General features: G+C 47.4%; 1 protein-coding gene across 4 annotated transcripts; it reads right to left on the bottom strand.

Annotated features, from left to right (window-relative positions):
• Positions 1-1481: 1481 nt before the first annotated feature.
• LOC136938389 (protein spire homolog 1-like) lies at positions 1482-21283 on the bottom strand. Of its 4 annotated transcripts, none has more exons than XM_067231680.1 (17): positions 20874-21283; positions 18745-18773; positions 14465-14716; positions 14199-14324; positions 12179-12256; positions 11898-12062; positions 11620-11706; positions 11113-11242; positions 8792-8836; positions 7281-7477; positions 7093-7189; positions 6704-6846; positions 5351-5488; positions 5010-5080; positions 4815-4842; positions 4338-4681; positions 1482-4084 (listed from the first exon to the last, which is right to left on the bottom strand). In XM_067231680.1, the coding sequence occupies exons 1-17, from the start codon at positions 21211-21213 to the stop codon at positions 3829-3831; spliced, it is 2526 nt and encodes an 841-aa protein (XP_067087781.1). In that variant the 5' UTR covers positions 21214-21283; the 3' UTR covers positions 1482-3828. The 4 variants fall into 4 exon arrangements, with proteins under 4 accessions (XP_067087781.1, XP_067087780.1, XP_067087784.1 ...); XM_067231679.1 differs by having other exon boundaries at positions 20859-21283; XM_067231683.1 differs by lacking the exon at positions 8792-8836.
• Between the last annotated feature and the right edge of the window lie 176 nt (positions 21284-21459).

The following is a 21459-nucleotide window of genomic DNA, read 5'->3' on the forward strand; positions in this document are numbered from 1 at the left end:
AGCACTTGCCAAGATAGTTAATTACCTAATTGGCCTCAGATGCAGGCTCTATCTCTGTCCTGGTTCTCCTGGACCTGAGTGCAGCATTCAACACTGTTGATCATGAAATTCTTCTGGAGTGTATTCTATCCCCCCTTTGTGGGGATAGATTGTATCCGTCTGACAGATCACAAATTGTCCAGTATGATGGCCTTTCATCAAGGAGCTCCATTGTAAAATTCGGATTACCACCGGGTTCTGTCTTCGGCCTTCTGTTTATTTTTTTGCTCTACATGCTGCGCCTAGGAAACATCATTCAAAGCTCCAGAGGAAATTTTCATTGCTGCGCAGATGACACTCAATTATACATGTCGCTGAAACCTGGACAACTACCACACACTGAGACACATTGAAACATGTGTCTCTGTGATAAGAACATGGATGACAGCCGATTTCCTACTTCTAAACTCGGATGAAACAGGTGCTAATTGTAGGACCTAAAAGACGGACTAGAACCAGAAAATACAACCATATAACATCTACTCTCGCTTCTCTGCACGGGCTCCCAATCCAAGCCAGAGCTGATTTCATAGTCCTACTACTAACCTACAAATCAATCCATGGACTTACCTATCGGGTACCCTCGCACCCTATCAACCAATGAGGACACTACGATCCCAAAACGTTGGTTATCCGGTGGTTCCCAAAATCAACAAAAAAACAACATTTAAAGCTATATTTAAAACCTTTTTGTTTATTTAGTTTAGTTTATTCAGATGCTAAAGTGTGTTTTGTATGTCTGTATTTGCATTATACAAATGAGTTATCAATAAAGCGAAGCTGAACTTGTTTGCAGTGGTGTGTCGCAGGCGAGGTGTTTAAATGTGTGTTGCATGGGTGTTATGATGAGTTACTGTGTTACAAGTTGAAAGCAATGTGGGGACAGGGTGTTGTAGAGAGGAGGGAATCCCTCACCAAATAGCTCCTCCCAAGGTTTCTTACATTTCTTTCTCAATGAGTTTGCCTGAGAGGTTTTCCTTGTCTTCCTTGAGGGTTTAGGTTGGCTGAGGGGCAGTTCTATGGGCGTATGTGAAGCCCTATCTGACGTTTACAACAGTCACACCGTCCACTTCTGCATCCTAATGTCTCGCTGTCTTTGTGTGTGTGGCTGTGCTTGTGTCCATTCTTGCCTAAACCCCTCGTTCACAGTATTCCCCTTGGGAATCAATAAAATACTACTGTACTCTATATATTTTGCATAGGTATTTTTCTGTAATCCATAGATCTTGTAGGTCATTGTAGACTCACTGATATTTATCTGAAAAAAACAACATTATTTCTCCATAAACTGTATGGTAGTATATAAAATGATATTGAAGAATGTTATTTGTGTTACATTGCTTGTGTCATGTATTTCTATAAACATAACTGGAGATCAACTCATTCACTTTGGTCTTTGTGTGTGCCCCCCTCAGTAATATATCAGGAAGACTGAAGACGTTTAGCATTACACGTTTATTGTTGGTTAGTCTTCCTCTGATCTGTTAGGATCTCAGTAGGGATTTACAGCTGGAAGGTAGGACAGCCCATAGATACTAGGTGCAGTACACATCAGGTCATGCATGATACTGCTGTCACATTAGGGGGTTTCTGGTATGCATTATACTATCAAACTGTCTTTTTTTTAACTTGTTGAAGCCTGTGCGAGAGATTTTCTCAACTAGGGTTTTTGACACTGTCTAGAGTTCAAGACAACATCATCCTGTTTGATGAACACAGTAGAGAGACCGTACACAGCATGGTGATGATTATGGCTGGGTCACGATTAGATTCCTCACATAATATGATAATGAAAAAAGGCAGTGTGTTTAAGGCAGATTAACAGACTGGCTTATCATCATACTGTATAGAGACACTTTCATGGACACACCCTGAACTCTCAAAATATGCCTTATTCTTACCTAACTCAAAACTGTACAGAAAGTTGTCAATGTAGGATGTAAATACAACTTCATGAAGGCATTATTTAGAGGCTTTGAGTTGAATGGCATAAATAGCATTGTTGGGCTTCTGTGCCACCAATACAACTAAAAAGGGGATAATTTCACAAACCAAAACAGCTAATATAGAAGCTTTTGACCGTTATATTTACCTAACATTACTATGAAGCTGAAACAACTCTGCAAATCATTACATGAGATGATTATATCCAGAACATCTGATGCTATTTTTTCTTTAACAACCGCGAATATTTAACTTCCTAACAAAAGAAAAATATGAAGCATATGACAACACAAGTATCTAAAAGAAGTTGGAGAATGGCTTCATAAGATGAGTATATTTTCCTGGGACAAAGTTAGTTTTGGGTTTGTATTTCTGAGGGGCGATTGTGGCGATAGAGATGCTTCTTGGTTTGATTGCTGTGAAGCACATGTCAGGAATTGAAAATCACGAGTAGGATGATATAGATTGCAAACACTGGAATAGCAGGATGAGTAAGACTGGTCAGAAGAGAATGACCAGGATGACCAGGATGACTTAACTCTCCAGTATCGAAAACCTTGTTTATAAATACACGGCTTGTTATACTCTCATCAAATATTTTATTTATTTATTCTATGTAATCCTTCTGGACACCTATGGGTGCTTTTGGTAATTTAAGTGAAACGCATTACAGGATTATTGTTTTATAGTAGCTGGTCCACATCAATGCTATGAAGGGTCTGTAAGATCCTGCTATGAACTACGTACAACTGTGTACTGATCAACCACATCAGTTAATGTAAAATTGTCTATTCATTTAGCAGACTGTCATCTTTTAAGTAGATAGCATGCTCAAAGACTGTTATTCCTGGTGCATCTTCTTTGCAAGACACGTTCGCAAGACTATTTAATATTTACACCGAAACATAGAAGACTTCTTTGGGTTTGAAACAGTTTAGAGTAGAGGAGTTATTTCTGCATGAAATCAGCAAACAGCAATCTGCTGTTGTGTTCTCAATGACATGGCATCCTCATTTGTCTTATAGTTTCATCGAAATAACTGTGAGGCCGAAAGCAGAATTCTACCACCATGCCAAATAACCTGAACAAGTCATTATCAACAAGACTTTCACCACAAATCGGACTCCTGAATCATGTACACACTCACACATACCAGTACATACATACCAATACAAAAATGTAACTCACAAAAAATAAAGATGTGGATGTTTCATTTCCTTTGACCAAGTCTACCCATTTGAGGCCACTCCAAATGTCTCACTCTTCAATTAAAAAAGTCTTAATTGAGGCATGTATCTTTGTCAGTCTGAGAGTGCCGCTGCCTGAGGGACTGGAATGTGAATTTCTTAATCGTCATTCTTGTGCTCATGTGTTTTTCTGTGGGCGGGTAGGTCCCTCCAACATCTCAGGGGCTTACACCACTCTGCTGTGCTGTTGTAGAGGCCACAGCACTGACGAGGCAACCGTTCTCATAGTAAGTTGCTCTCCTTTCTCATCCCTCTATGAAAACAATGTCCGAGTATTTACACGACAGAGGTACATCCTGTATAAAATTGGCTAATCCGTTTATCTGGAAGTACAGGTACTGTAGATGACGATCAGGACCCACACAACCACACCACACTGTCCACAGCCCTCCCAGATCCTAGCAACCCCTTCTGACTGGCATGGAAAGACAGTCAGTCCAAACTAGACGATGAGACCAGATCAAATGAGTTAGATCCAGTATAAAGTTCAGTGTCGTGCCATGTGAGCTGGAAGCAGCGAGAGGAGAGGAGAGCAAAGGAGAGGTGAGGAGGAGAGGAGAGAAGAGAAAGAAGACAACCGAAGAGGAGAGGAGACGGTTCAGATCTCATTGATAGTCCTTTCAGAGGGGCGGTACTCCGAGGCCCCTTTGGGGGAGGACGTGTAGAACGATTGGGTCTTGCGTTTTAATCGAGCCCTCTTGGTGGCCAGCGATAGGCTATGCTTGCTGGAGGAAATGATTTCGGAGATGAACTTCTTGCAGTCAACGCACACCTCCATGGTGGCCCAGTCCTCCGTCAGCTCCGGGGGCAGCTCCAGCTCGTCACATGACTTGTCCCCTCCGTGCTTCGCCAACCTGAGAGGACGAGAGACAGGACAGTTAACTACATCAGTACGAAGTCACTCGGGACGGTTCTTCTCAAGACGAACTCCGTCTACTGGGAGTGTGTACCAGTTAGCTCCAACTCTTTGTAAAACGTCATCTGAAGCTAGCAAAATTCATCGAATAGGAGATCTGGAGGTGCAACTCCAACGAAGCTGCAATCGTTTACCGTGTCAGCGTGTGAGCATTCAGTTGTGATGTAACGCTTCGCAGGGATGGGGCTTACTTGGACATGGTCTTCTGAAGGCTGGGACGATGGTGGCTGCTGGACGCTTTCTCAGCCTTGGGGACTGCTCCTCCTTTCCCTGCTCCTCCCCTTCCTACCCCAGCACCTCCTCTTCCAACTCCAACTCCTCCTCTTCCCGCTCCCCCTCTCCCAGCGTCTGAAGCTCCTCGGAGCGCTCCTCCTACTCCTACTCCTCCTGCTGCTCCTCCTCCTGCTCCTCGTCCAGCTTCTGCCGATGACGCTCTCACGGCAGCCATGGCAGCCAGCCGGTCCCTGGGAAGGGTGTTGGTAGACCCCAAGGAATAGATAGGGAGGCTGGCGTAGGGCTTGGAGGGCAGACGCATCTGAGAGAAAGGGAGGGAGAGAGTTAGAGAAAGAGAGAGAGGGAGACAGAGATTGAGAAAGGGAGAGAGTCTTAAAATAAGAGTGTCAAGCACTATCAACGTGTTGTGCATGTTGTCAATGACAATGACTCACCTTTTTACAGCACTGAGAACACACGGGCCTACAGAGAGAGACAGAGAAAGAGAGACGAGAGAGAAAGAGAGAGAGAGAGAATGTTGGAAAACGAGGAGTGAAAGAAGAGAAGAGAAAACCGTTTCTTGTGAGAGAACACATTTAGGTGAGGAAAAGATGCCCCTCACGTTCCCTGGCAGCGAGCCCAGGCCCTACCTTTTACAGAACTGGCAGGTGTAGGACCAGGTGAAGAAGGAGAAGCGTTTGGTTCTGCAGCAGAAGCAGAGCTGTGACGGAGAGAAGACGGCATGTGAGGAAAGTGGACACTCTCCGTGAAGAGCTACACGGTCATCAGACTACATTAGGAGGGTTCAGTTCCCCCTGGGGCCACCTCTAGCCATATGTGGCTTCAATGACTGCATGTGACTGAACATGAAAAACACATCACATGGTATACCGTTATGTCAATGACAAAACAGGAAGCTGCGTGTCAGTGTAGTATTTAGACGTGCGCAGGACAGTGTGATGGTTGTGTGTTGCAGCAGGCGAAGGCTGACCTTTCCCTTCTTCAGGGCGTTGTAAATGTCCTTGTACTGCTGGAACTTCTCCAGCTCTGCCTTCACCAGCACCTGTCTGATGTGCATCACTTCCTCCACTGTCAGAGATAGACACTCTACCGGGAAACAGAACTCCTCCTGTACACGTGCACACAAACACACACACACACACAAACACACATTGTTACTATGACAACCCCTTGCTCCATACACACTGGGCCCTTGTTACCAGTCCTTGTACACATATGCACACACACACACACAGCACCTTTTATTACACTCTCCCATGGCTCATGCTCCATTTGGGATGAAAACATCTCCTTTGTGCACACTGCCCCAGGGGGACAAAGCACAGGGAGCACTTAGTGCATCTTCAGCTGGACACAGGGCCAGAGAGAGGGCCGGAGAATAGCAACAACATTCTCCGGTAGACAATCCTGGATGGGCCAAACTTAAAGCTGCAGGACTTTTATCGAAATATGTATTTCGAAATATTTGGTGATAGCTAGCTAGACTGGCTACATGACGTTTGCAAGCATAGAAGCTACAGTTAAAACATAGACGGGATGAGCTGAAATGAACGAAAACGGTTAGTCGGTGTTCTGGAGAAATCATGGTCAGTAGTCACTGACCAAAATATCAATTAAAGAGCTTTCTAACCAATCACATCAAGGCTGTGAAGCACTCTATCCAATCACACCAGAGTTCGGAGAGCTTTCCAACCAATCACATTTAGGATCGACTTATCTCTACCCAATCATCTCTACCCAATCACAGCTTTGGTCTGACTGATGATGTCTAGAGAAGCAGGAAGGAGTAGAGAGCAGATGGATACTCTAACTATGCCAGTGCGGACTGGGAGCGAGACTGGCAAACCTTGTCAGGTTTTCCTCCCGTGGCGCAAATGCCCCTGCAGAGGGCAAAGAGGGCCCATGCCGTACCCAACACAGAGGCTTCGAGAGGGGGGGAGCTCCACAGGAAGTGGAGGGTGGAGGGGGAGGGGCAGAGGAGAGAGACCCAGGCGGTTATCGTCCCGACCTGAACAGGAGAGGGGAGGCGTGTGGGAGAGAGAGAGAGAGAGAGGGTCGAGGGGGGGTGAGAGTGGTAGGCGCGTTAAGAGTAAGGAGAGGTGAGGTGAGTCAGGAGCCTGAGGCCGGGATGACGCAGGGGGAGAGGAAGACAAGTCGTTTGGCTCCATTCAACTCCCCATGGAAATACTTACACTGCAGTGCTATCATTCCCTAAATGTTAATCATCATTCCTACCACCGTCCAGTTTGCCCTGGCGGAATCCATCTGCAGATAGGAGGTGACTAGCCTTGAACCCTCCACCCACTTCTCCTCCAGGACTCACCAGAGACTTGGAGCTCTGTCTCGACGGGGGCAGGAACTGACGGACGTTGGTGGGGGTCTCCTTCTCAATGGAGTGTCTCCGCTGGGGGGCCTGCCGCCTCTCTGGCTGGGGGGTGGAAGAGATGGGCAGGAACATGGGGGGGGCTGGTGGGGGGGGGGGGGGAGGAGGGTCACAAACAGACAGTTCAGAAAAGCTTGGTTGACCAGCTGTCCATTTATCAGGTCACGATATAAAGAATTGAAAGAGAAAACATGAAATAAAGTTCTCTAGTCGAGTGTATAGTGTCATTTGTTGTCATTTTCACATCACGTATTTATGTATGTATATGTACTGCATGTGTGTTGTAGGCCTATGGTGTACGCTGGTCACCCAGCACGTTGGTCACTCACTCTTCCTGCCGAGGACAGACTCCGGGGACGTGTCGTCCACGGCGGAGGTGGCCACGCTGGAGCTGCTGGCCGACCTCCGACCCCCGACGGTCTCGTCCTGGAGGACAGAAGAGGAACGCTGTTGATGTTTCCCTGCAGCCTACGTCCTCTCACGTTCACACGAGACATGAAGGTTGAGGAACACTCACGTCATCTGAGTCGGAGCTGACTAGTTCCTCCAGACGGGGGGCCTTCAGGAGCCTCTTCCTCTGGGTCAAGCCCCCGGAGCCCCCTGGTGGCCCGCCAGCCATGGAGCCCACCCTGGGGCTGGAGTTTGCCGACAGGGAGCCGTTGGCCAGACACATGGTGCTGGACGTCTTCCGGGTCATCTCAGGGGTGAAGCCATCTACACGGAACGCCAGGAGAGAGCCAATCAGACATCAGGGGGAGGGACTGTGTGGCGGCGGAGAGGAGTAGAGAGAGGAGGGGGAGGAGGTGGGTGGGTGGGTGGGTGGGTGGTGGGTGGAGGCGTGACTGGGGAGGAGGAGGGAAGGGGGGAAGTGAGGGTGGGGGAGGAGTCAGGAGGGGAAGGGGAAGAGGGAGAGGGAGGGAGGGACGAGGAGTAGGGAGCAGGAGAGGGAGGGGGTGAGAGAGGGGGTAAGGAGTTGATTTGAGCGGCAGCACAAAAGCGGCAGGCTTGTGTTACATAGAGAGCATGGAGCACCATGGATGACATGTTACCCCGTGAAACTCCTTTTCCAAGAGGAAGAGACACCTCCTGATCATACCCTATCCCTCTCTCCTCTCTTCTCCTGCCTCTCCTCGCTCCAACACTACTCAAAAAGAGCCTCTCGGAGAGATTTTAAACAGTTTCTGAGCCACTGCACTGATATCTCTCTACCTCTGTCTCCCTGTTGCACCACTGGTAGAAAATGTCACCCTTTTAGTAGAAAGTCTGATAAACCTCTGCAGCAGTCGGCTTGCAACCCACAGCTACTGGGCCAGTTAGAGAGAGGGCGGTAGAGAGACAGGGAGGGATACGGAAAGAGAGTGAGAGAGAGGGATGAAGAGAGTTACAGGGAGAAGAAAAAGAGAAACAGGATAGGGAGAGAAGACCGAAGGATTTAAGGTGTGATAAAGAGGGAGAGCAGGGTGAAGTGGAGGATAGGAGGGAGGGAGGGACGGTGAAGAACAGAAGAGAAACGAGCGCTAGTAACAGCCTATTATCAGCTGCAGAGGCAGATCGTAGATCTGTGGGGGCATTGAGACCATGCCAAGTTGTCTCAGTGACTCACTACCACACAGAGGAGAGGAGAGGGGAGGACTGGAGTGGAGTGGAGAGGGGAGGAGGGGAGAGGAGAGGAGAGGAGAGGGGAGGAGGGGAGGAGGGGAGAGGAGAGGAGAGGAGAGGAGAGGAGAGGGGAGGGGAGGGGAGGGGAGGGGAGGAGGACTGGAAAGAAAACGAAGACAAAGGAAAGTAAATGAAAGCAGAGCGGTCATAGATGGCGGTAATGTTACCGTCTAATTTTGCCAGTCTCTACTACAGCCAAGACCAACCAGACCCAATCCCTTCACCTATACCTTCAAAAGCAGAGACACACTCCAGAGATTGCTCAGATCAAGGGAATAAGCATTAGTGCCCAGCCAGGTAGACAGACAGAGCTTGGCCTTGTGTTAGATATGTCCCCAGGCCTTCCAAACCATGGCTGTCATACTTTACCTGTACGGAACAGATCCTGGGGGGTACTGCGGCTGAGATAGGCACCTACAGAGAGGACATTGTCTTCAATATCACCGCTCACTGACAGCTGTGTCTGGTTATATCATAGAACCCCACCAGACCTGGACCAATCACACGGATCCGTTAGTTACCTTTGTCATGTATCTGAAAGTGCTTGAGGTGTGCTTGATTCGTCTCACAGTCACTTACTGTACTTTCAATAGGTGCATTCGAGTCATTGAACGACATAAGATAAATCCAGTGCACATCATAAAGTACTTTGAAACGGAATCAGGTCTGACCATGACTGAGTCTGTCATCACTGGCTACAGTTCTTTAGAATAACTCCCATGGTGCAATGCATCTGCCCTTTAGATGAGTCACAAACACAAACACACACACAAAAGTAACCAGTATAATTTTGCTGTGAATGAGCATGAGGTGAGAGAGACCACTGTGTTGAGCCACACCGGTCTCTGAGAAACGCCAAGCACAGAGAGGTTTACCCAGGATGCACCAGGATGCCCCACATCATCACCACACTCTATTATTGGCTCTATTTAATTACAGTACTACATACTGAGCGAGTATATTACATAACACCCTCATCTTCACAAGAAAACAAAATGTGCCCCCTTATTATTTGGTCTACCTATTTGTTTCTGTCAGAAGAGTGATTCATGAAGGCTGTGTCCCACAGGTCTCACTAAGTATAGAGCTCATTATCTGAGGCGAGAGTGTTCACTCCAGTGTTGAGCCAACCAGCGAGGTGACAGAGTCCATCTCCGGACCTCACTGTTCACAGCTCTGATTAAATCCTGCAGAGTCGCCCTCCATGATGAAAGGAGCTTTTGTGTGAGGAATGCGATTCCCTAGAAAACCCAGAAGTGCGTTTAGGCACTAGGCAGTCAGCAGTGTGTGTTTGGTTACCGAGGGAGCTAATAGTGCTATGGTTAAGGTGGCAGTCTCTCTGAAATTGAGCTGTTTTTGATCAATACTCTCTGCTCACCCCCTCACCTTTACCCCCCACCCCCCACCCCCACCCCACACACACACACACACACTCCCACTGGACCCCCTTCTGTGCTTGACAGTCCTCTTCTGGACCAGTGTTTGACAGGGTGTCACAAGCTCCGTCAACCGTCACCAACAACAACCACCAACCACAGAAGCATGAAATGTGTGTATATATCACTATGGCAGGTAGAGTGTGTGTGTGTTGCTAGGAAGAGCAGATGATCAACCACGACAGTGAGGTCAGAGGAAGACAAAAAGAGGGAGAGGGAGAGGATGGGGGGGGAAGCCAGGTAACCAGACAGATCTTTACCTGATGAGTCAAAACTGTAAGACATGCTAAGTGGCCGAATTACTGCGGGACAGAGAAACAGTGAGGACATTAAAGGGTTAGTGATCGTAATTAAAGGGTTAGTTACCGTAATTCAGTTGTAATGCTCAGTACCAGAGGATTTATAGGGGTTCGTTAGAAAAGCTCAGTGAATCGGCAGAGCTACACAGGGACATGTTATGCAAGCAGGAGGAGGAGGAGGAGGAGGAGGAAGAGGGGTTTCTGCCAAAGTCTCTGGCAGCTGTCCAGAGAAAGAGTTGTACAGTATGTTCACTGAGTCAACATTATAAAAGCATCAAGGCCAGGTTGTGAAAGCAACACAGGGAATTCTCCAGAAGGTTTAGTTCCGTTAATCTCAGCAGGGTTAATACAGACACTTAGCATATAGAGTGAAAAGAACGACATAAGTTATTGTAAACTGCAGAAACGGTAGGCCAACCAAAACAGTGGCAGATCATGGCTTTGGTTGCAACAAAAAGGTGAATGGCTGCATTACAAGCTCAGTTGTAATGAGGAGGATGCTGCCTGATGGCACAGCCAGGAAGCAGAGTTCCACTGGATAGAACCATGGTTCTCATACTTGTCTGTAAGTATGGCATTGTGTGTGAAAGAGTTCAAGCGACTTAAACAGAGGGTTGGATAAAGAGACACTGAAAAAGAGAGCCTAAAGGAGAGAACATGCGTACGTGTGTGTTTGTGTGTGTGTGTGTGTGTGTGTGTGAGAAAGACAGAGAAAGACAGAGATAGGGGCAGAGCAAGAGAGAGAGACAGAACTAGAGACACAGAGAGAAATAGACACAGAGAGAGAGACAAAGAGAGAGAAGAAAAGGGAGAGTTGGACAGACAGAGAGAGAGAGAGAGAGAGAGAGAGAGAGAGAGAGAGAGAGAGAGAGAGAGAGAGAGAGAGAGAGAGAGAGAGAGAGAGAGAGAGAGAGAGAGAGAGAGATGTGTGTGTGTGTGTGTGTGTGCGTCTCACCCAGCCTGCTTCTGCGTATCTCGTCAGGAGACACCGGTCTCAGTTTCCTCTCAGACTTGATCCCCTCCAGGATCCTCTCATGCAGGGTGGGAGGGGGTTGGGCCTGGGGCTTCAGCTTACGGGATGCAACCTGCACACACACACGCACACACACACATACACACACACAAAAATACACCAACACAATCAGAATTACGACCACAGTCAGGCCAGTCCTATAACCTCCCATCCTAATTACATTGGGCCATGATAACTCATCTTACTGTCAATGAAGATCTCATCTTTCACACGCACAGGCGTGGACACGCACACATATCACTGCTGCATGTATAGGAATGCATATCTCATGTAGAGGAATACAGATTTACATATGCCAATGTCTGTGTATCACGAAAGATTTCTCAGGGTGACAGGAGGACTGCGGGCAAGGGGATCGAAGGAGGAAAGGAAGGAAAGAAGGAAGGAAGGAAGGACGGTGGGAGGGAAGACAGGAGAATCTTCACTCACAGGGTTGAGAGGAGGCCTGGAGCGAATGAAGTCCAGGATGACCTCATGGGCACTCTTCTTTAACTTCGGAGGGACGTCACCATTCACCTGAGAACAGGACACAACAATACACATGCACAGCCAGACACACACACACAGTCAGACACACACAACAACACACACACAAAGGGTTAACAGTGGTACCGTGTACGACGATCGAAACGGTTCAGTCCCACGCCATCAGAAACCCCCACGGAAACAAAGTCCCAGCACGATGGTTCCTGGGCCCAGAGACCCACCATGACCTTGCGCAGCTTGTAGCGTTTGGAGCGGATGTCGTCCATCAGCATCTCGTACGGCGTCAGCTGGAACTCGATGGCGAGGGGGTTGTACTGGCGCTCATTCACCTTCTTCAGCTTGACGCCGTGTCGCAGGTCGCGCATCACCTGGACCCAGAACACCGCCTGGGGGGACGGGGGGACGGACAGAGGGGCATCATGGGTAAACAGAGCATCATGGGTAAACAGGTCAGGTGAACTGGCGTGAGAGGAGAGTTGGTTAAGAAGGCTGTGCCACCCACCCAGTCATCGTTCTGAAGCTCGTTCAGGTCTCTGCTAGGGTCCTCTGCTGCTGTCGCCCCTTCCATCTTCTTCAGGTTCTAGAGAGAGAGAGAGAGACAGGGAGAGAGAGAGAGAGAGAGAGAGAGAGAGAGAGAGAGAGAGAGAGAGAGAGAGAGAGAGAGAGAGACATTAAGTAGGGGAGAGGGAGAGAGAGGCCACACACATTATCCATAACAATCTGCTTTTATGTGAACAAAAGACCACAGTTTTTGAGCAGGATAACCAGTGGGTCTCTTCATGTTGCTGGTTAATTACCCTCACTGATGACTGCAGCACTAGGGTGGACACTAACCCTGACACTCAAGACACACCCACTGATCAATTACCAGCCAATCAATGACTGGCTAACAGGGCTCGTTTACATGCCGACACTGCCAGGTGGTCTGTGTCACAGTGCCCCTGGCCATCTTCTGGTCTGTATCCAGTTCAATTGACTGTATCAATATCAACATAAATGCCTTTTATTGTCATTGCACAACTCAACTGTACAACAAAATTTCAATTGAGTAATTATATAAGGGAAATGTTGCTATTAAAGTACATGTTATAGGATGTGAAGACGGAGGAAGTATAGGGTCTACAGAGTGGCACTGTAGGGCACCAGAACAGAAGACCTAACAGCCTGTAGTCTGGAATGCGAGTGACGAGAGAAAATACGTTCTGTTCTGTTCTCACAACTCTGTTTTTCAAAACCAACAAAAGGCCTAAGAGAGAGAAGTCAGATGTAAATCAGCAGGAACAGACTATCTGTCTGCCCAGTGAGAAGCCCCCTGCTATCTCTCTCTCTCTCTCTCTCTCTCTCTCTCTCTCTCTCTCTCTCTCTCTCTCTCTCTCTCTCTCTCTCTCTCTCTCTCTCTTACTCTTTCTCTCACTCCCAGGCACTGTTGTCTCCCCAGTCTGTCAGGCAGGACTGTGGACCTCCGGTCATTAGCTGGTGCTTAAGCCTTCCCTGGCAGCTTGTTCTGTGAGAAACAGAGACTGAATAGACTGGCTTGCATTCTCTCTGACTGAGGCCCTCTGTGTGGGTGTTTGTGCATGTGTATGTGTGTGTGTGTGTGTGTGTAGAGAGTAGAGTAGAGTAGAGTAGAGTAGGGTAGATAGGGGTTCTTAGCATCTTAGCAGTGCATTTCTGGCAACGGATAGCCTGTGGGACAACGCATCCTTAATATGCACTCTTACTCACTCACACACATACACATAAGTTCACCCCTGAACCACTGACCTTGCCTAGTCCTGACCAGGGTTTCCCCCCACACACACAGACGTGCACAACATGTTATACCTCTCCTTACGATGAAAAGCCACTCTCTGTTGTAACACTGAGTTACATAACTAGCCAAATCCGTTTGCACCCCTGGTATTGAAACACACACACAGACACACACACACACACACATATACACACCCCAGCAACAGAGAGGGGGATCCACAGGGAATAGCATCAAACTCCCTCTTCGGTTCATAGGAACAACAGCAGCTGAGCTTAAAAGGCCCCCAGAGCAAACCCATCTCAAATATCTACTGTTACGTTCTTCGATTACATTCTCACTTGGTTCTTTGAGAGTTAGGAAAACTAGGCTTATAGTACGTTACATCCTCATCATACATATATGGTGTATGAGGATGGAGAATAAGCCTTGCACACAACTGCGCTACAACTGTGATCCTGCAGTGGCGGTGACACTGAGGGATGCTGGGTAAGGCAGACATCTCACATGATCCTGAAACAGTACGATAACAACACAAGACTCAGAAGGAACAATCCCATAATCCCCTGGGGAATGCAGACGGGTCGAAAACAGAACCATCTTCGGAACCACAGAAGCAGCACCACAGACTGGACTAATCTACAGGGATTCATATGACGGTACAGCACCACAGACGTGACTAATCTACCGGGATTCAGATGACAGTACAGCACCACAGACTGGACTCATCTGCAGGGATTCAGACGATTTAAGATGATTCGGATGACGGTACCTCTTTGGCACTCCTGATCTTCTCCAGGAAGGTGCGCAGCTCCCTGGTCTCAGCGTAGAGCGCTCGGCACACGGCCTGGTAATGGACGGGGGCGTCGGCCGGGCTGGGGAGGTGGGACGTGCACATCTACCAGGACCAGAGAGAGAGGCATAGAGAGAGATACAAAGAGAGAGAGAGAGAGAGAGAGAGAGAGAGATTAGAATGGTACCATCATCTCAACCTAATCCCATCTTCAACTGTTTTTTTGGTGCTTGCGAAGCACCTACCCTGAGGATGTGGCGGTAGCCCCGGGTGCTGCAGAGGGTGACACCGTCGGCGTCCTCGCCCTCCTCCTCTTCCTCGGTGGCCTCGTAGCCCTCGTCGGGGCAGGCCTCGCTCTCCGCCTCGCGCTCCGCCTCCCCCATGTTGGTCATCATGTCGATGAGCTGCTCCAGCGGCGGGCTCAGCTCGCGCTCCTCGTTCTCCTTCAGCCCGAAGTCCAGAGCCTTGTAGATCATGATGCCCAGAGACTCGATCACCTGCAGGGTCACACACAGCCATGATGAGGGCCCTGTTTATGCACCTCCAGGTCTGTTCATATACCTGGGCGACTATCACTATGTTTATGGATGATACTATGCTAGTTTGACTGTTACTTACGTTCTTCTAAGTTGATAAATAGGTGAGACGGCTATCTTATTGAAACATGACTCACGTTTTTTTACATCTGAAGGACATAACATAACATAGATCCAGATTTTTTTATTATTTGTCATTGTCTAGTACTAATCGTCTGGTAATTTGTCGGAAAACAAGAATAAACATGGATTTGTGAGTGGGTTATGTAATATAATCTGCGTTGGTGCTGCAGCAGAGCATTGGAATCCACCAGAGTGGACAGTCATCCAACGAGAGGGTGAGGTAAGGGGTTATTATGTCATGTTCCCTCTGTCATGCATGGAAAACCACAGATACTCCTTCTCCCTGGTAAACCCTGCTGGCAGAGCATTCCTATTCACTTCATACACAAAGGCGGCCCTATGCCTGTCACCCTCCAGGCTGCTCCCGTCTCCAGCCTTTGTTTTCCCGGTATCATCCACCTTCCCAACACGTCTGAAAAGATGTGGTTCCATTTGAACGAAACTATGTTTTTACATAAAATTACATGTAAAATCTCACTTGACACATGTGGTGAAAGGTGAACATGGTGGACAGGTGTTGGGTTCTCTGACATCCTGGTTCTCAGTACTCCATGGGCTTTGACATTATCCAATACCATATATGCTATACCAACATATACTTTAACACTGGTGTGAAAAAATCCTGGGTTTAAGAACTGGGTATTAGACTTAATAAGGATAAATAGTGTCATTCACCATGGACTGGTTGGTGTCTTAGTAATGAACACAAAGTAGAATTAAACTCCTACAGCAGATACAGGACACTACTGAGAGCTAGGTCATAGGAGCAGAGGGGATTCAAACAGGCCCAGAGGGCCAGAACTAGTCAAGCATTAATCCAGCAGAGCAGTGCTGATATCCATCCACATTCTGCACGGCCTATTGAGAATGTTCAAGATCAGCACAAACAGGTTTTAAGGAATTAAAAGATTTGAGGAAATTAGGAGGTTTAACTGCAATACTTCCTCTTCAGTGGTATGAAAGGAAATAGGTCATAAGAGGTTAAGAACATGGTAAACAGGAAGTGGAGTCCTTATATCTTTTCCTTGACAGGAATAGTACAGGAAGATACCTGCTTCTCCACCCCCACAATTTATGAAGTACAGAAACACCACAGCTATTACCATATTATACGCTCCATTATAAACGACTTAAACTAAACTCATTAATGTGTTGTTTAATCCATTGTTTATTCCATGTAGTAATTCATTGTGAAGAGAGAGAGAGAGTTGTAACAGTGGAGGCTGGTAATTGTGTAAGCTCTGCAGATGAGCCAGAAAGACAGGACCAGATGAACGACAGACAGATGAATGAGAAAATGCAGACCAGGACAGAACTGCTGTCTCAGATGATCCCAGACACCCTCTCTTACATTACCATGCCACCCCTATCCTTACCATTCCTACCCCTATCCCCCCTGACACCCCTGACACTCCTACCCCTGCCAGCTCAGCCCGCGACCCCGAAAACTGCATGGTCCAGATTAAAACGGGTGAAAAGAAAATGATACCATAATGTTGGTGAGGTGTGTGTCTGGCGTAAACACGTGAAGAGAGACACAGGTACTCTGTCATTTAGCAAGCCTTTTTTCACTGCTTTCAGAGGACTTTCCTATGTCTCGTATGTCTGTTAAATGGACTGACTTCCTTGATACTTCATAAAGTATTAAAGAAATCTCAAACATTGACCAGTGATAACCCAAAAAGCATGAGGGCTGGAGACAGAGCTTGACCCTGTGACCTCTCTCAGTCATATGACCTATTACCTAGGGTCTGCTTTGTTTAAGCTATCTGCACACCAGACAAACCAAACACTGATCTCACTCAACCATAAACACGCACTAAAACAAAACTCCAAAGTCCAATAGAGTGCTTGTTTACATTAAACACTGAATCTGATCATTAAAACTGTTAGCCTTTAATCCCCCCTCCAAACTTCAAAGGCAGACATTAAGTAACCAATCACCCTGAAGAGTTCAATGTTGCCTGGAGGCCCAGGGGCGGATGGAAGCCTAATCCACCTCTAGAGACGGGCCGTCATGAGACCAGAGAGGTCTGACAAAGCCTGGGGGAGAGAGAGAGAGGGAGAGAGAGAGAGAGAGAGAGAGAGAGAGAGAGAGAGAGAGAGAGAGAGAGAGAGAGAGAGAGAGAGGGCAGAAAGGGAGAGAAAAAGAGAAAGGGAGAGAGAGCGAGAAAGATTGTAGCATCACTGCTTCCTTATTGACATGCTGAACACACTCGCTGTCGACCAGAGAGCATCATCTGACTTTCCAGTCCAATGTTCCCCTCCGACACAGTGCTCATCTTGGCAGACTTAACACAGAGTTAACGCCTCTCTGGCCATGCAGGGATAACACACGCCAACATGGACCGTGAGATCTCCTCTCCTCGACGTTTGCCACAGCCTGGGCTGCCTGAGCATGCCGCTATAATGGATACAAGGCTGTACAGCCAGTATACTGGTTTCTGTCACGCTTCCATAAAGAGCCCAGTTTAACATGAGGGTTCTGGGCATGGCTATGGTCACTTCCACAACTATTTGGAAGCCCATTCACAAAAACAAGCTGAAGAGCATTTTACATTTGACCACTGAGGGGTTGGCATTGCATAGATATTTTAGGTGGGAACAGCAAACCAAAACACACCCAGAGAGGGTCAGGGGTTCCTGGATACAGGTCAAGGTGGACCCCGTCCATCCAGCACAACTGGTGTGCTTCCCTGTCTACATCCAGCCTCTCACCACACTCTGCAGCATGAGAACTCATCTCACTGGCTGGCCGCAAAGCTCCTTAGCAGGGATTTGTCAATGCAGTTTCAGATTCTCTAGCTCTGCAGTAAACACTGCTCACAGCCTGCATGGGTGTGCGTGTGTGTGTGTGTGTGCGTGTGTGTGTGTGTGAGTGTGTGTGTTCTTTTCTTTTGCCATCTGCTCCCACAGTTCCATTACGCGACAATCGACCACATTTTCCCACAGCACACCCGACCCTGCGTAGACTGACCATTGGCCCAGAAAGATTATTATAAAGTAAATCCCCCTATCTCTACATGTCTTAAAAATAGATATTCTAGTTTTTCCTCTGTCTGAACATAGAACATAAAAGTGGTGATTACGTACTGCAGGGGTTATGGGGTATTGCTTGGAAAGGACATGACACATTTCCATGGCACGTCAAATCAGGCCTTAAATGTCACCTAGCTTCAGCAGCATCGAAACCAGGCCTTGGCAGAGTGGCCTTTAGCCTGCGTGTGAGCCCAGCTGGGGGGCCCGAGGCTGGGCTAGCGGGAGGCTATATAGGCCAGGCAGCCACACCAGAGAGACACAACCTAATAACAGACTGGTAATGTCAGACCTCACGAAATATGCTGTAAACTGTAACCATCAGAACGGGTTGTAAAAAACAAAAAAACGGAACAAAAAACCCCAGAACAGAATCCCCTCCGTCTTGTGTGCTGTTGTTGCAGGGACAGTCACTCTAGACAGACACTCTGCTTTAAGTCATCTGGCCTCACTAGAGTGTCTTCAGAGAGGGTGTGGCCTGTCCGTGCCAGAACAAACCATTTCCTGTCAGGTAAGGAGGAGCACATGTGACACACAGTGCTGTCAGCATACCCAGCCTGTTTGACAGGCGGCTACAGGCACCAGGGAGACTCCTCCGCCGCCTGAGTTGAAGAACTCCACAATGTTAACTCTGTCGTTCTCGTGCTGACTGGAACTGGTTGGGTTAGTGGGGATTCATCGGGCTAGTCTCTTCATGTTGGAAAAGCTCTACTGACGCTGCCAACACCCTCCTGAACATACAGCTTCTGAATCACACGAGGTAAACCAGAATGGATAAACCTGAGTCGACGCCAAAGGTAAATAAACGTTCACACAGTTACACCACTCACCTCTGTTGATGTGCAGAGGCTGTATTTACCTGTTAAGAGAAGAAAACGAGGATTAATTATGATTATTTCGTCATCAACAGCAAAATATGGCAAAGTGGATAAGTGATTAAACATGATGAGAAACTCCGAAACTGGTGTGAACGTTCCTCTCCCTCGGGTCAACAGAGATGTTGGGTTTCAGAGTAAACACAGTACTGTACTCTCCAACCTCGGCCGCCTGGAAGGCCTAATGATCACATGGTCCTATCTCTCCTCATCTTACGTCGCCTTCCTCCTGAGGAAGGCATCCTCCAGACTCCCTCACAGGAAGTAGGTCACAGTTAATGAAAGATATTCTTCATTTCCCCCCCTGGGTTTGTGGCATGTGATTGGTGTTGACACTGCATGCCTGTGTCAGGCCGACATACGCCAGCCATGAGGCATCAATACAGCTCATTCACCGAGGCAACGGTGGATGTTCCACTGAGCCACACTACGGTCATAAAGTAACATGACCATGCAGACAGATAGGTGGGCTTGCATCCTACAAACACTGCATTGTGTTGTCATATGGCACTATATGACAAAACATGGTACGAGGTACTTGTGAGCACTAGAGAAGGGGCATTGCAGCGTGAAAGTACGCTGTCATTGATGCTAAGAGGCATCTATTTGTTTCTTTGAATGGCCAGTTCACGAGAGATTCTTTGGAGAACCCTGAGGAAAAATATTCTTTTTGGAACTAAAAACTCTTTCGGCATCATGCTGTAGCACCCTTTCAGTTCTAATTAGAACCTTTCTTTGTGAGGGTGTGTGTAGCACATCACACCCTTTCAAGACTCACGTGTGAATCCCTTCTGTGCATGTGCTCAACCTCTAGCACAGATCAAACGAGAAATGGATTCTGGATTCAAAAGAGAACTGGTTTCAATCGCCTGTTCTGGACACGCTCAACACAACTTCCAATACAAAATGCTCCACTCCCTAAAGATGATTAAGGGGATCGTATAGACAGTAAAGGCCAAACCCATTGACTCAGCCCTGCACTATGAAGTGCATAACCCAGTAAAGAGCAACATCCACAGCTCCCATGGGGTAGATAGGTTAGGCCTAATAGATAGTCTATCAACAGGATGATGCTGACAGGCATAACATAGGCTACCTATACACTGTACCTATACACTGTACTCTTATGCTTTACTTCCAAGACAAGCAGGTGAGATTACAGTACAGTCAAAAGAATGTGATGCAACCAATGATGCATTGCCAAGAAGAGAAAGCTAATACACATACCGTGCAGAAACACACAACACGTGCCAGCTAAACACTATACGGAGTGACAGCAAACAACGTCAACAGTTCACCTGACCCCCCCCCCCCACACACACACACACACACACACATATAGGTCTAGCAGATGTCCCAGAATATCTAGGTTGTGTGCTTTTTGAGCCACGGGAAGACTGAGTGTGCCTTGGTGTCAACTAACAAAACATGTTCACCTACGACAGGATATTTCTGCCACTTGACTGACGCAAACACACTGAGTCAAATAATGGACCGTCACAGATTTCAAGGTTCCATCCGACTTCTGTGACTTGTGTGATATCATATGATGATGACTTGATCACGGAGCGTTTGCACGCCATTGTAAACAGTATTGAGAACACTCCCTCAACATCATGGCCACACTGGTCACAGCTGGTGTCTTCGGCAAAAGCCAAAGCTCTCCATTGTTTTATTATGCTTGAAGGAAAACTGACCTGGAGTGGACTCTTGGGAGGGCATTGTCAAGAACACATTTAAGAATAGCCAAGTCATGTATATTTACAAATGTTTATATCGCTTTTCTGGTCCAAATTTAAACACCTCATATTAAGGCTTCCACTATATCGATATAACATGGACCCAATTATTCGATTCAAAATACTTCTTTATGCCCAGGATAAATGAAATGTAGCATGGAAAAGATGATCTTGCTTTGCATAAAAGCAACGTGTGGAGGCCAAAATCACCAGCGTTTTTCATTTTAACATCGCATTGTTAATTTTATATTCATGTTGATATAGCCTATACTCGGATGCAATGTAAAACACAATACCGATGTATATCATAAATGAAAATTGTGTTATTACGTTGTATCTGCGTACCTGCGCTGCCTTCATACTGTATAGAAACAGCCCCGTCTCTCTGAATCCTCACATCCCGTGGTCCTTCCACCCTTTTCGCATAATCCACCACAGATGCACCGGCGGCGGAGGTAGAATTTCTCCTTCCATGTCCCTGCGCCAACGATCGGCAGCACTGATAGCACACTGCCCAAGCTTGCTCCTCGTTGATCGGTTGGTTATATAGCATTAAAATCTCCTCCAGAGACAGTTCGTCTCCTTCTTGTCGTCCATCCATCTTTGCCAGCCCGGGATACGGACCATCCTGCTGGACCGCAGGGTCTATCAGTTCTCCCTCGTCCGCATCTCCTTGCTTAGCCATCCTTTCATCCTATCGTCCGAGAGGAGCCAATGACGAAAACAGATCCGGGAGAACAAGGAGGATATCAGAATAGCAACTTGAAGACATTTGGGAAAAAATACGTTTTCCTCAAATCTCAACAGTGTTGGCTTGTACGACACAATAATGATTATTTCTTCATCCGTCCAAGACCGACGCCTTGCAGTGTTATGGGTACCAGCCAGTCATATGACTATTTATTTGCATGGTCTAAAAGCCAGTCAAGTT

Source organism: Osmerus mordax, assembly GCF_038355195.1.
Source record: "Osmerus mordax isolate fOsmMor3 chromosome 6 unlocalized genomic scaffold, fOsmMor3.pri SUPER_6_unloc_5, whole genome shotgun sequence".
Lineage (NCBI taxonomy): Eukaryota > Metazoa > Chordata > Actinopteri > Osmeriformes > Osmeridae > Osmerus > Osmerus mordax.